The following is a 13,555-nucleotide window of genomic DNA, read 5'->3' as shown; positions in this document are numbered from 1 at the left end:
TGTTTCAAATGACAAAGGACATGCTCAAACAGGAGAAAATATTTCAGAAAACTTGCTGTTTTGGGACTAATCTGTTTAAATTATTAAACTAAATTATTTAGTTGTCTATTAAGTGTGGCATGAAAGCTGTTAATTCAGCAAAGAACTTTTAGTACACATTACAGGAACCAAGGATGTATTTAACATTAATGATCTGCTTAATGTTTTTCCTTCCTTTTTTTCTTTTTATACACACATAGCAAACTAGAGTAAGGATATTGATCAAATAAAATGGATCATTTAGCAGCTTCCTAGATCTTAGGCTAGCAGAAACAGATCTAGTGTAACTTTGATCCTCCCTCAAGAGAACACTTGGAATTACCCTGCAGATGTGGAGAAGAGCTTTGTTGACACAGCTGGATTGCATAGTTTGTTTAGGGGATGCCTGAACCAAACCTTTGCCTAATCCTTGTATCCACGTTGCACAGACGGCCCATTCTAACAGCATTTCTGCCCAGAGACACAAACAGCTCTCCCACTGATGTAGACAGAGTGACCCTTTTTAAGAGTTCTGTAGAGGGTTCACTTGATGCGGTCAGCTCTCTTCTTTCACAGCCTACCTGCTGCAGCTGAACCCGGTTGTATGGAAAAGGTGAAACTTGTATGGAAAAGGCAAAAGTATCAGAGGGGAAGAGCTGTTTGCTGAGCTATTTACACAATGGGTTGGAGAGCTTTGACTGGCAGCTGGCGATGCGATTTGCCCTTCTGGAGGGGCCCAACCTTTAATAGATGGCTTTCTTGCTGGAAGTGGTTTTTGATACAATTTTCACACTGGAGCTTCCTCCACCGCTGGAGATGCGGCCACCTCCAGTGCTGTAGCTGCTACCACCTCCCAGGCTAACCCCAGAACCCAACCCGCCTGCGCCGTAGCCGCCACCACTACTCATGGAGTAGCTGATGCTGCCACCACCACCACCTCCGAGTCCTCCTCCGAGTCCTGCTCCGAGTCCTCCTCCGAGTCCTCCTCCCAGCGCAAGGGAGCTTCCTCCTGCAAATCCAGTGGAGGTGGTGTTGCTGACCACAGCTGAAAAACATTTTCAAAGAAATGGTAAGTTTCTTCTACAACTTCAAAGGAATTATCAACTTCAGAATCTTCTTTAGCAAAATAAACAAACAAACAACCCCCCCCTCCAAAAAAAACCCCTTAGAAATCAAACTGTTACTTACAGTAGCTCACATTTCCAACACCTTCTGCCAGCCTAGGAGTAAAAAAAGAAGAAAATAATATAATTAATTAAGATAACTTCTCTGGGTATATGATGTGGGGAAGTGGGTTGTTAAAATTCTGCCTCCGGCTATGTTTAAATTGTACATTGGTTAATAAACACAAATGTTACAAATGTGCCATAAGTCTCCATTATCTCTCCTTCCAAAGAAATCCAAACTTGGGTAGGTTCAGTCCTTAGACCTTTGCCTTGCTCAGGGGAGTGGGGTACACATATCAATGTATAAGATACAGAATTACACAAGTTGCAATAAAGAAACATCACGCAAATGGGAAGGGAAGGGAAGGGAAGGGAAGGGAAGGGAAGGGAAGGGAAGGTTGTGGCAAAGGTGTAGGTAATACCTAAATATTTATGGATTCTTGCAAAATTCCTCCAATGCAACGCTATCACCTTCAAGCCTACCTTAAATTAGCATGAAAAATACCGCAGGATAACAGGGTGTGATGTTTCAAGGGTATCATGTAGAAATATGCACTTCCATTGGCACTTCAGTCAATGAGTACACTGGAGTAACACTGCTGAGGGCTACCTGTTATATGATTGGTCCACTGACAAATAAAAGTTTAGAAATTGTGCCACCAAGTCATGATAGTGTAGCTGGAACCAGCAGGGAACCCAACTGATGTTAAGGTCTGTTTACACAATGAGACAACATAGTCTTGAGATGTAAGCTGCAGCTGAACTTTGTCCAAAGTGAAATTTGAGATGAAAGGTGAAGCCTCTGAAGGAGTACTCAGTTTTCATTGTGTGTGTGAGTGTGGGGTGGGAGGGTGGCATTGAAAGAAATAAAAAGAAAGGCTAAGGTCTATCAGTTTAGGAAGCTGTCAGGGACATTTCTCAAGAGCTTTGTTCCTTGCTCCTACCTGATTTCCTCTCCTTCCAGCAGTTTCCTGTAGGTGGCGATCTCAATATCCAGGGCCAGCTTGATGTTCATCAGCTCCTGGTATTCCTTGAGTTGTCGTGCAAGGTCCTGCTTCGATTTCTGCAGGGCTTCCTCCAATTCATTCAGTTTGTGCCTGGCATCCTTGAGGGCAAGTTCTCCACGATCCTCAGCCTCAGAAATGGCTGCCTGAAGATTGGCACACTGGGGATGGGGAAAAGACAAGAAAGCTGATGATGATGATGGAAGGGCAGTCTACAGGATAATTCTCAAATAATGTTTGATAGCAACTTCTGGGTGCTACTCCTGAAATGGCTGTAGAGGAGACATCCCCAAGAAATGGTTGCAATGTGGTCCACGTGGCTCTTTCAGGAGGAATAAGCCTTCTAGCCACCACATTCATGAGTAAGCCCAGTAAAATGCAGTGGATGATCAGCTGTTGAAGCAAACCCTGACCCCAAAGCATGGACCTGCAACAAGAGCTTCTGCAACTATAATGCCATTTGCGTAATCATGGACACAGAACCCAGGGGCGGAAAACTTGTGGCTTTCCATATGTTGTTAGTCTACCACTTCCATTAGTCTCAGCCACCATGGCCAGTTTTTTGAGATGATGGGTGTTGTGGTGGAACAACATCTCAAGGGTCGCAAATTCCCCAACCCTGTTGTGCTGGCATGCCAGATTACATTATCATGTGCCAGAACGTGTAGCCTAATAGATGCATTGTCTTCACTGTGTGGGTTGCTCCCATTGGCATTAGAAACAATGAAAGCAGAAGTGCTGCAGGCAGTTTGATTAAGTGCAGTTTTGCAATATTTCATGCGCAAAATTGTATGCCTCTACAAGTCTTCCACTGTAAGTGTGGTGTTGCCTCTGGATTTACTGTCTTGCCACCTCCTTGCCTACATTTATGCCTTCAAAAGTATTTCAAAAGCAATGTTTCCAATGGAAACATTTTCCAAAGTCTATAATCTATCTCCTCCAATTTGTTTATACTGAAAATATAGAAACTATTCAAATGTTGGCTCATGGTAGCCGAGTATACACATATATAAAACCAAAGTTAAGAATAAAGTTCGGAAATACATTTCCAAAAAGAAAAAGAGAAAGCAATGATTTCTTAATTTCTAGAGAGGCAGTTGTATTACTATACCGTGGCCAAAACAACAGAGTCTTATACCATAACATTCACAAATATATTCTAGAAAAAACTTCATGGCATAAACTTTAATTCTACTGTATCTATTTGTTGCTATGGGCTATCATCCACAAACGTTTGGGTCGCAATACATAGTTTCTGTGATAGCAGTGACTTTTCCTAATGTCTCTGCCGTGCCTCAGGAAAATTACTTCCAGTGGGGGACACACATGTGCTCTCTCACACGCAGTTGTGGGAGTGCAGGAGGTGGCAATCACAATACTGAGGTCAGAGATAACTGAAATGCAGTGGTCGTGAGCATTCTGTGCACTTTGCCGACTGGGGCAGAAGAATGATGAAGGGAATCCCTGGGAGATATTGGAAAGTCAGTGATGGAGGTCCGGAGTCCAACTCTTGTGCAACTGTGCTGGGACACAGTGCAATGAGAACTGTATTACTAGCAATGCTAACAGCAAAGTGTCGTGTGGAAGTAGAAAAACTAGAAATGGTAAGCCTTGATTTTATGTGGTGCATGAAAAACCAAGGTTTAGAGGAACATGCATTTTCAGCCTAGCTTACAGTTTAGAGCTTGGTTCGTTTCAGTTTCATTTGTTGTCAGTGATTTAGAACCAGTTTATAGAACCCACACAATCAGATAGTTGATCTTTTTTCTCAGCTGCACCACATAGGACTGCTTGGAGAGGGAAGATGGATATTTTAATACTTATCAGAAAGACCCTTCTCCGCTTTAGCATGGAAGAGTATGCAGTGAAGCCTTCTCCCTGATTTGCTTCTTTTCTACATGCAGGGAGTATCCTAGGCTACCACACAGAAAAATGCCTGGTTTGTCCACTGCAAGTGAAACAAACCGATTACTCAGCACTGTATAAAGCACAGCAGTTCACCAGCCTGCCTTGTGCATTAAGCAGCAAGTTGCATCCAACTTTTACCTGCTTCTTCAAGGCATCAATTTCACTCCTCAGCCTCTGGATCACCCGGTTAAGCTCAGTGATTTCTGTCTTTGTACTGCGAAGGTCATCACCATGGCGCCCAGCGGAGACCTGTAGCTCTTCATACTAATTTGGAGCAAACAAGAGCACAAGAAAGATAGAATTTCAAACATTATATAAAGTTATCATCATGAGGACACAAAGGAAAAATGCCCAAAGGGTGGGGGCTAAACTTATTCCCCGCTCTCGCGGAGCACCCGTGACAGAGATTGTTCCTAAGTGCATGGCTCTTCTTATGGCATGCATACCAGAACCATCTGCCTGTTCCTTGGTCTTACTAGCTGGAGTGTGGTGGAACGGCTTTCAGAGAGGCAAGACGGACACTGGAGGAGAGATGGCTAGAACGCCAACCCTACGGAGCTGCCTACAGAATTCCACATGGCCACAGGCCCAGCCCTTCTCCTTCTGGAGCACCAGTAAGGAACGGGCCATATTTAGTCTCGAGCAGAGAAGAGGAGAGGTGTGATAACACCTTTCAGGAACTTAAAGGCTTGTGCAAGGAACATGGCTGTGACCTGTATTCTATCCTGCAAGACACAAAATAGTGGCCTTAAATTGTAGGAAGGCAGATTTCAGTTGAAAATCAAGAATTTCTTCCTAATGGCCGGAGCAGTCAGACAATCAAACAAAGTGTATCTTTCAAGTATTCTTCCAGGTTAGGCTGCTGCTGCTGAACCTTCACTTCCACAAACAGTAAGAATGACCGGAGAAGTTTTGGACCCTGAGGAGGTCCCTCCCTGCTTCCTTCCAGTCAAAAGGGGCAATAATTAAAGGAAAATCCAGTGCATGATTAGGCAAAAATAATTCCTACACGGTGTACACAGGGAATTGTAAGTATTATTTCTGCCGAACAAGCATAGCATGGAGTCCTTAATTACTTGTGACTGGCCGCCTGAGACATGCACTTCCTTCTGCCTGAACTGGCCAAGAGTGGAGGAGGGAAGCTTTCATGGCTCCCCAGCCAAGGAGTTCCGGATTTATCTATTTATTGGATTTTTCGCCTGCTGCATTAGCCGCATGGCTCCCTGAGTGGGCTATGAACAATAACCTGCTTTGCTACTCTTCACCCAGTTCCATGAGTCTTTCCTGGACTCCCATCGTGCCGCCATGTCCTTTCACATAGGGACACCTGCTCAGTCAGGACCGGCCAGGCTTGGCCATCTGTGCCTTTTGTTCATGGGAGGGGTAGGCTGGGGCCCCACCAGGCTCCCTGGCATTCTGGTGCAGCCTCACTGCTTCCCTCCCCATCTCCCAGAACATCCCGCTGGCGCCGGCTCCAAAGCTGGCCTTTCCTCCTTGGAGCTGCGGCCAGCCCGGGAAGAACCTACCGACAGCGAGGGCAGTGGAGGGTGCCTTGCCCTGGCACTGCAGCCTTTCTTATGGCCACCTGGAGAGCGCCTGAACGCCAGAGGACAGGGTCCTTACGGCCTTAGCTACTCACCTTGCTTTGATACCAGGATTCCGCCTCAGTTCGGCTCCTGTTAGCAATGTCTTCATACTGTGCCTTGACCTCAGCAATGATGCTGTTGAGGTCCAGGTTCCTGTTGTTGTCCATTTGGAGAACGACGGAGGTATCCGAAACCTGCTGCTGCATCTGAGACAGTTCCTGCACAGGAGAGAAATCTTGCATCAGAACTTGTGGGATTAAAAAAAAAAAAAAATCAGATTTGCTTTGTTTTGTTTTGTTTTGTTTTGATTCAGTCTGATTTATTTGATGTTTATTTATTGTTTTACACAGTATTACTGTCTTAATTTGTTATTGGATGTTATTAGATGTTTTAAATTGTTCTTTTAAATTGCTGTTAGCCATCCTGAGATACTTATATAAAGGACAGCATACAAAAGTTTTTAATAATAATAATAATTTGAAGAAAGTGGTGGTTAAAAATGGGGGAAAACTAAGCAAAATCCTCCTAGCTTAGATGGGGCTTGCAAGGATTCCAATGTATACTAAGATTCAAATTTCACCCCTCTCAAAATGCCCTGTTCGGGATTTTATTTGATTTAGCGATTCTCCATTATTGTCCCTTTCACATTGCATTGTGGTACTTTTACACCTTTAGTATTTGAGATTTTAGCATAACTTAATTTCACAGTCAACAAAAGAACTGCTTTTGAAACATAAGCCTCCCATATATTTCTGGCAATCTGCAGCTTTTTCCACCACTTTCATACATTGAAATACAAGGAATAAACATGATCAGGCAAGCTCATATCCCTTGTTAATGAGCAAATTGAGGGGGAGGGGAAGAAAGCACTTGTGGTTTTATATCACTGTTATTAAATTCTAAGTGTGGCTTCCCTTATTTGGCATTAGTATTATATTGGCATCATTATTACTGTTATTATTCCTGACAGCTGGAAGCTAAACTCAAATTGAATAGATGGTATCATTTACAAATGTTTCCCAATGAAAATTATTAATATGACTTGGAGAGGTTGCCAAGAGAGGGGGTGGATCTTTTCAAGCCCAGACTAGACATCTTCCCAAAGGAGAAGCATTATTCAGAGACAGATTATCTGCCTTGATCCAGTAATAGCTGGTGGAACTGGTGCATGTATTGCACAAGATGTGACAATTAATGTCACTGAGTCTCTGCTTGCCTTAAAATCTATTCATCTCATCTAATAGATTAGCAAAGGCAGGTGGAAACAGATAGGCATGTACAAATCCCCATGGGAACAGCTGCATTTCCTAAGGAAACTATGTTCTCAAAGTTTCCATAGTGAAGCACCTATTTTTCTCATCTTAAACTTGCCAGTGTGAACATCTTAGGAGATTCCCACATGCCCTGCTCTACCACTGTTGTCAGAAAACAAAGCAATGTTTATTTTTTATTGGCATTTAGCCTGTTTTGTTTGTGAAAGAGGTAATGTCACTAACTTGGAATTGTTTTTGTCACGCCTAATGTCTGAGAAGCAGGTGAGCATACTTCTGAAAGGAAGACTCCAAATCTGAGTCTTCAAGACTGTTCTCTTGAACCCAGTGGAGCAGTTTCCCAATCCTATATTCAGAGCCATTCAGTGTAATATAATCTTAAATTCTAAATATGATAAACAATGTTTTGAAAGGTCTGGGGAAGGAGGCTTCATTTGTATCAATAAAAAAATCTCCTTTCTGAATTTCCAGGGGAACCATTTTGGAATTCCCTCTTCCATTATATCTCTAGCCAACTTAAAAACAAATCCAAACTTAAGAGAACTGGCCATGAAGAAGGAATTCAATTATATATTCCCAGTTACAGCTGCTCCAAGGGGGTCCAGGGTTCATTGTCTTTACGTTCTGCAGTGGAACCATAGTTCAGTGCTTCGCTGCATATTGTTGAAAGCCCCAGCTTCTGTTCCTGGTTTCTCCAGTTAACAGGGCTTAGAAAGATATATTAGAGCGATATGGGCACTGGCCAGAGTGGACCACATTGAGTTGGATGCTCTAGCGTCCATTTCAGCTCTAAAAGTTTATTTCTGTAGTGCCTAATGGAAGAAAATTGATGTGTTTGGAAGATGGTACTGGAGGAGAACCTTGCAAACACCCTGAACTGACAGAAAGACAAACAAGTGGGTGGATTAAACCAGATTTTTCCCTAAAAGCAAATATGACAAATGGGAGGCTGTCATACTTTTGACACATCATGAGAAGCTAAGACTTCCTGGAGAAGACTATCATGCTAGGGAAAGTCAAAGGCAGAGGAAGAAGAAGAAGAAGAAGAAGACCAACCAGGAGATGGATGGAAATGATAATGGAAGTCACAGCTTTTGATGCAGAATGTAGAAGCAGGAATGTCATGCACAGGGTATTTTGGAAGGCTTTTCTTCACGGGCTTGCCCTAAATTGGAGATGACTTGGTAGCACATAAAACGATAAAGAAACATCCTCACCAGATGGTACAGTGCTTTCAGGAACTCAATTTCATCATTGAGAGCATCTGCTTTGCTACCAAGTTCAATCTTGTTCATGTAGGCTCCATCAACATCCTGCAGGAAATAAGGAAACAATCACATTTGGATGGAAATAAAACTCACTGAGAAGGACATTTTGAAACAATGCAGCAGATTTCAGTATTTCCTTTTTAATCTCATGAAGAATGCAACAGTGTGGCCATTAATTGGATTTCTGATTTGGTTCGTTTGGACTCAGCACTTCTTAAGAAAGCCCAAAATACATTTTTGAATGTAGGAATGATCCAGGTTTCTACAGACTTGACAGCTCTGAGCTAGGAGATACAGTTCTGAGCTTTGCTTGGATACAGCTTGAGGTGACTGCTTTTTATACTATTGTCTTTTCTGTGATGAGAAAAGTAACATTTACCTTCTTGAGCACCACAAATTCATTCTCTGCACCTGTACGTTTGTTAATTTCATCTTCATATCTGTTAGGACAATGAAGAAAAAAAAGTGGCATTAGTAACCTCAATGTGAGACCCCAATTTAGCAAGTAGAAGCAAGGTACACCAAGATAGCCCTTTGTCCAGTAAGCAGATCTTCTGTCCACACTTCAAGAACATTCTCCAGGACATTCTGTCTGTGATGATGGGCTGGATTTTTACCCCCTTGAAGATCTCCCTAATTTGTTCTTTCCAGGTATTAATCCTTGCAGAAGCACCATCTGGCACTGACTAGACCATGATTAGGACTTCCACTGTGGAGTGACAGATTTACAGCACCCAAAGCTGGATCCACAGCCAGGCACCTGCTAGTGGAACAGACACCCGTAGTAGAACGGATTCATTCACTTTGTTTAGATAGGTTTGGCAAGAAAAGCATGTTATTTTAAAGGCATCCTCTGATGAAACTTCATGACTGCGGGCCAAATCAATCCAACTAGTGGGCAGGGTGGAGCTGGCATTAGCTAGAGAAAGCCTGGAAGTATTTGTGCTGGCAGGTTTATGCGAAATAGTTCGGTGCCAGACTTCGCACTGGTTTATTTTGCCCTCCAGCAAATGGATTTCAAAAGGTATGTAAGTTTGGAATAGATAAAAGAGATAATGGAATGATAAAAAGGTGTTCAGAGCAGTATTGCGATGTGATTAGCAGAAACTAGGATAATGCATTGTCTGTCTAGCTAATCACTCTATGCATATTATAGCTATTGCAAGTTGTCTGTTGTAAATCATCTTATGCATTTTGATAGAAAAGTGGTACTTATGATGTATTAATCTATCTCTTCTAGCTACCCTATATCACCAATGGCCTCTGCCCAGTCTTGAACAGCAAAAACTTTTATTGACTCAAGTGCAATGACTGTTCAAGCAGAAGGAAACATGTGGATACAATTTTCAAAGTAATGTAATGTTCTTTGTAATGTGGTATGTGTATTCACATGCCCTAGCTGTTCTATTTTGATCCAGTCAAGCAGAGCAAAATTTGGCTCTCAAATAACCAGAAAAGAAAAGAGGCACTTTTGTGTGCTGTGCAGATCCCAGTTACGGCAGCTCAGAGAGGAGCAGTGGCTGCCCGCAGGATTTTCCCCGATCATTGATTTTTGAACATTTTGCTTGCTTGGCATTTTGAGATGAACTGAATGTGCCGACTATTCAGATTCACGTTGACCAGTGTATGCATTCAGAATCGAGCTGACCAATATATGTGTTCAGATTTTTACCATATCTAAGGCAGCAACCCTATTCAAACTTACTTTGGAGCAAGCCTGGAGCAAGTTCAGAATTAAAAAGCACAGGATCGGGCTGCACATCCAACAATAAATGTTGAACATTTATTTACAGATATGTTAGACTTAATGTCCCCCTTCATGTGTTCTAGAATGGACAGATTCTTACTTGTTCTTATAGTCCTCCACCATATCTTGCATGTTCCTCAGTTCAGAGTCCAACCTTGCCCGGTCATTTTGCAGAGCATCCAGTTGCTTCCTGAGACCGGCAATATATGATTCCATAAGGGGTTCGATGTTGCTTTGCCGAACTGTTATCCCCTGCTGTTGTAACAGATCCCATTTGGTTTCAAGGACTTTATTTTGCTGTTCCAGGAATCGGACCTACAAGACAGAATAGGAGGGGAGTTGGTAATGCTCTAAAGATTATAAATGATGTAGAATTCCACAGGAAAGAAGAGGAAAGACTGTTGAGTGAGACGGAAATGGAGACAATAGTACATAGAATGATACATGTCTCACTTGGATTACTCCACCCTTTAGTTCTTATCCCCTATTAAAACAAAGCTGAAATCATGAGTCTTCTCATGTTAATCTCTTTTTCCTCCTGCCTCTCTCAATTGTCTATTTGTCTCTTGTTCTTCCTGTCAAGGAGATTGTACACTCCTTGGGAGAGGGAGCAGTGTAAGTGTGGTGTGGGTAGCTAGAGTGTTGGACTGGACATCCGGATATTAGGTCCCCACTTGGCCATGAAGTTCAGCGGGTGACTTTGAGCCAGTCACAGGCTCTCAGCCCAACCTACCTCAGAGGGTTCTTGTTGCAAGGGTAAAATGGAGCCCAACTACCTTGATTTCCTCACAAGAGAAAAAAGGATGGGGTATAAATACAATGTAATTATAATTATAAGGATCTAAGAACATAAGGCCAATGTTCCACTGAGCCCTTCCTGCATTCTGTTTCTGCAGGGGCCAACTGGTTGCTCACAGAGTCCCACAAGGAGAAGTTCTCCCACCCATGTTCCCCAGCACTGATGCACATGGGTGTATATAGCCTCTCCTTCATGAATTTCAGCACCACCCACATTGGTGGCCATCACTACATCTTGTGGAAATAAAAACTGGCTGGGGAGAAAGGCAGTCTTTGCTGGAAATTTGGTTGCTGCCAGATTCCCAGCAAGCACACAATGATGATGAAGATATTGACAACCGTAGTAAGTAAAATGAGGCCGAAACATCCTCAAGTGATGTACATGCTTGTTCAACAGGAAGGGAGCTGCTGCTCCAGGGAACATGGAAAGGTCTGTTCTTTGCACACACTCACATTCATCAGCAAACTTTCAAAATCGGGTTTTGGGAGATTTGATAGACAGATAGACAGACACACACACACACACAACTTTTTGATCTTGCTAAGCCAGCTCCCAGGAAACTCTTGCTCTGATGCCATCACACTGGCTCTCCAGTCTCTCGAGTCAGTTGCAAAGAGTTTCATTGCTTCATTCAAAGCATAAAGGAGCCATAAACAGGTGGGGTGCTCCTCTTCAGAAATGAAGATCAGGCTGTGATATGGACTGCAGAGTTTAGTCTTCAGTTCTCTTTCTCTCAGTTCCTCCCCAGCGATTTTTCTAGCTGGCATCCTTTTCTTCAGCCATGCAGAGAGGATTTAGAAGCACTCAGAAGCCTCCAGGAATAGGCAACCTCTATCTGCAGTTAGCAACAAAGCATCTACCCCTGGTCTCCCTTCTCACAGGCCAGAAGTACCATCTATTTTTGAAAGAGATTTTTGAAGGTTTTCCCCAGGATCTTTGGAGAAGCCCAGATGGCATGAATAACATGAATTAAGAAGAGTAGCAATAATGAATTGCCTTGTTTTATGTGCAGTCACTCATAAGGACACCAGCCCAGACTGCAGGTCTCTCGATTGATTGGGCAGATTCTCCACACAGTAGCCATGGGGCTGGAAATATATTCTGTTCTTCAGCCCTCCACTGAAGAACGCCCATGTCCATGAAGCTGAGGCATTGCCTGGCAGCCCCGCCAGAAGCGGAAATGCTGCTGGACCATTCATCGTACATGCTGACAGCCCTCTTGGTTTCAAAGCAGGGTCACTGAGTGGCCAAAAGGAAGGCAATGGACTTCCAGCCAATACTTTACAAGGCAATCATGGGTTTGTATGCTGTCTGCCAGTGTCCTGCGTTTCCAGCCCCGTAACCAGGAGGCAAGTTGAAAGTATTGACTCCTTGACAGCAAGAGCCATGGCTCAGCAGCCGAGGGCATGTTTTGCCTGCAGAAGGTCCCTGGTTCATTCCTTGGCATTTTAAGATTGGTCTGGGAAAGATTCCTGCCTGAAGCCCTGGAGAGCCATTGCTGCCGGTCAGTGTCGACAATACTAGACTAGGTGGAGCAAGGCTCTGGCTGTGCCTAAGGCAGCTTCCTAGGCTCCTATACCTTTAGATGACGCTAGGAGTGGTTGCCCATTGTTACTCATGTGTCTGCTTTGGATGTGGCCTCACAAAGAAGCAACCACATCCTGTATAAAAGTGATTACCTTGAAAAGGCATTCTATGGGCAGAATGACATTGCAATGAGTCAGCTCAGATTTAATGTCTCAAAGGCACAAACTCTCAAGGAGGTACTAATCCGTGCACTTACCTTGTCGATGAAGGAGGCAAATTTGTTGTTGAGGGTCTTGATCTGTTCCCTTTCTTGAGTGCGCACCCTCTGAATCTCTGGGTCGATCTCAAGGTGGAGAGGTTGCAGGAGGTGCTGGTTGACGGTCACCTCTTGGATGCCTCCGGGTGGACACACTGGGAATCCTGGGCCAGCTCTTCCAGGAAAACCTGGTCCGGCCATCACAAAGCCAGGCCCTCCAAAACCAAAGCCACCACCGCCACCTGCGCCAAGACCAACACCATAGCCAAAGCCTGCTCCTGCACCAGCACCAGCACCTCCACCAAAGCCACCTCGGTAGCCTCCGCCCATGGTACTATAGGAGATTCGCTTGCTTCCGCCCAGGTTGTACAGACTTCGGCTGCCAAATCCACCACCGACTCCATAGCCACCACCACCTCCTCTTGCTCCTCCAACCCGAGTGACGGAGTAGGAGCTGTAGCTCGATCTCCCACCACCACCACCACCACCACCGACAATTGCAGAGCCAGAGGTGAAACCTCTGCTAGTTCCTCCAGTGGATGCTCGATAGGATACGCGACTCATTTTGCTTTTGTTCCAAGAGAAGGTTGAAGAAAGGTGTTGTGTATAAGCAGAGGCTGCGGGGAAAGAGCGGAGTACGAAGAAGGCAGAACCCCTCTGATGCAGAGGAGTGGGAAGCCTCTCCTTTTATCTGTTTGGGAAAGGACCTGGCACAGGATCCAAGGCAACCTGAGATACATGCTTGATGTGCCTTGCAGCAACTTGTCTCATTAGACGTACCCACCCCAGTCGAATTGAAGGCGTGTCTGTGTGGCGGGGCTTTGTTTGCAGGGAAGAAAGCAATGAAGTCATAAACATTTTCCAAAGTGTGTGTGTGTGTGTGTGTGTGTGTGTGTGTGTGGAGGGGGGAGTACAAGAAAGAAGAGGCATGAGATTCTATTAACTGCAGTTCTGCACATGTACGTCCAGGAATTGCATTGGGCTTTTTTTTTCTATTTTGCCCAA

General features: G+C 44.0%; 1 protein-coding gene across 3 annotated transcripts; it reads right to left on the bottom strand.

The window, feature by feature from the left end:
- Nucleotides 1-563: 563 nt before the first annotated feature.
- On the bottom strand, nt 564-13,114 carry LOC123029845 (keratin, type II cytoskeletal 5-like). Of its 3 annotated transcripts, none has more exons than XM_044443206.1 (10): nt 12,551-13,114; nt 10,069-10,283; nt 8,601-8,661; nt 8,171-8,266; nt 5,736-5,900; nt 4,235-4,360; nt 2,129-2,349; nt 1,207-1,238; nt 920-1,063; nt 564-868 (listed from the first exon to the last, which is right to left on the bottom strand). In XM_044443206.1, the coding sequence occupies exons 1-10, from the start codon at nt 13,112-13,114 to the stop codon at nt 762-764; spliced, it is 1,731 nt and encodes a 576-aa protein (XP_044299141.1). In that variant the 3' UTR covers nt 564-761. The 3 variants fall into 3 exon arrangements, with proteins under 3 accessions (XP_044299141.1, XP_044299140.1, XP_044299139.1); XM_044443205.1 differs by having other exon boundaries at nt 564-979; nt 1,022-1,063; XM_044443204.1 differs by having other exon boundaries at nt 564-1,063.
- Between the last annotated feature and the right edge of the window lie 441 nt (nt 13,115-13,555).

This window comes from Varanus komodoensis, unplaced genomic scaffold, assembly GCF_004798865.1.
Source record: "Varanus komodoensis strain SLA01 unplaced genomic scaffold, ASM479886v1 scaffold41, whole genome shotgun sequence".
In the NCBI taxonomy this organism is placed as follows: domain Eukaryota; kingdom Metazoa; phylum Chordata; class Lepidosauria; order Squamata; family Varanidae; genus Varanus; species Varanus komodoensis.
The sequence above is the reverse complement of the archived record's forward strand: the minus strand, read 5'-3'. Positions and strand labels throughout refer to the sequence as shown.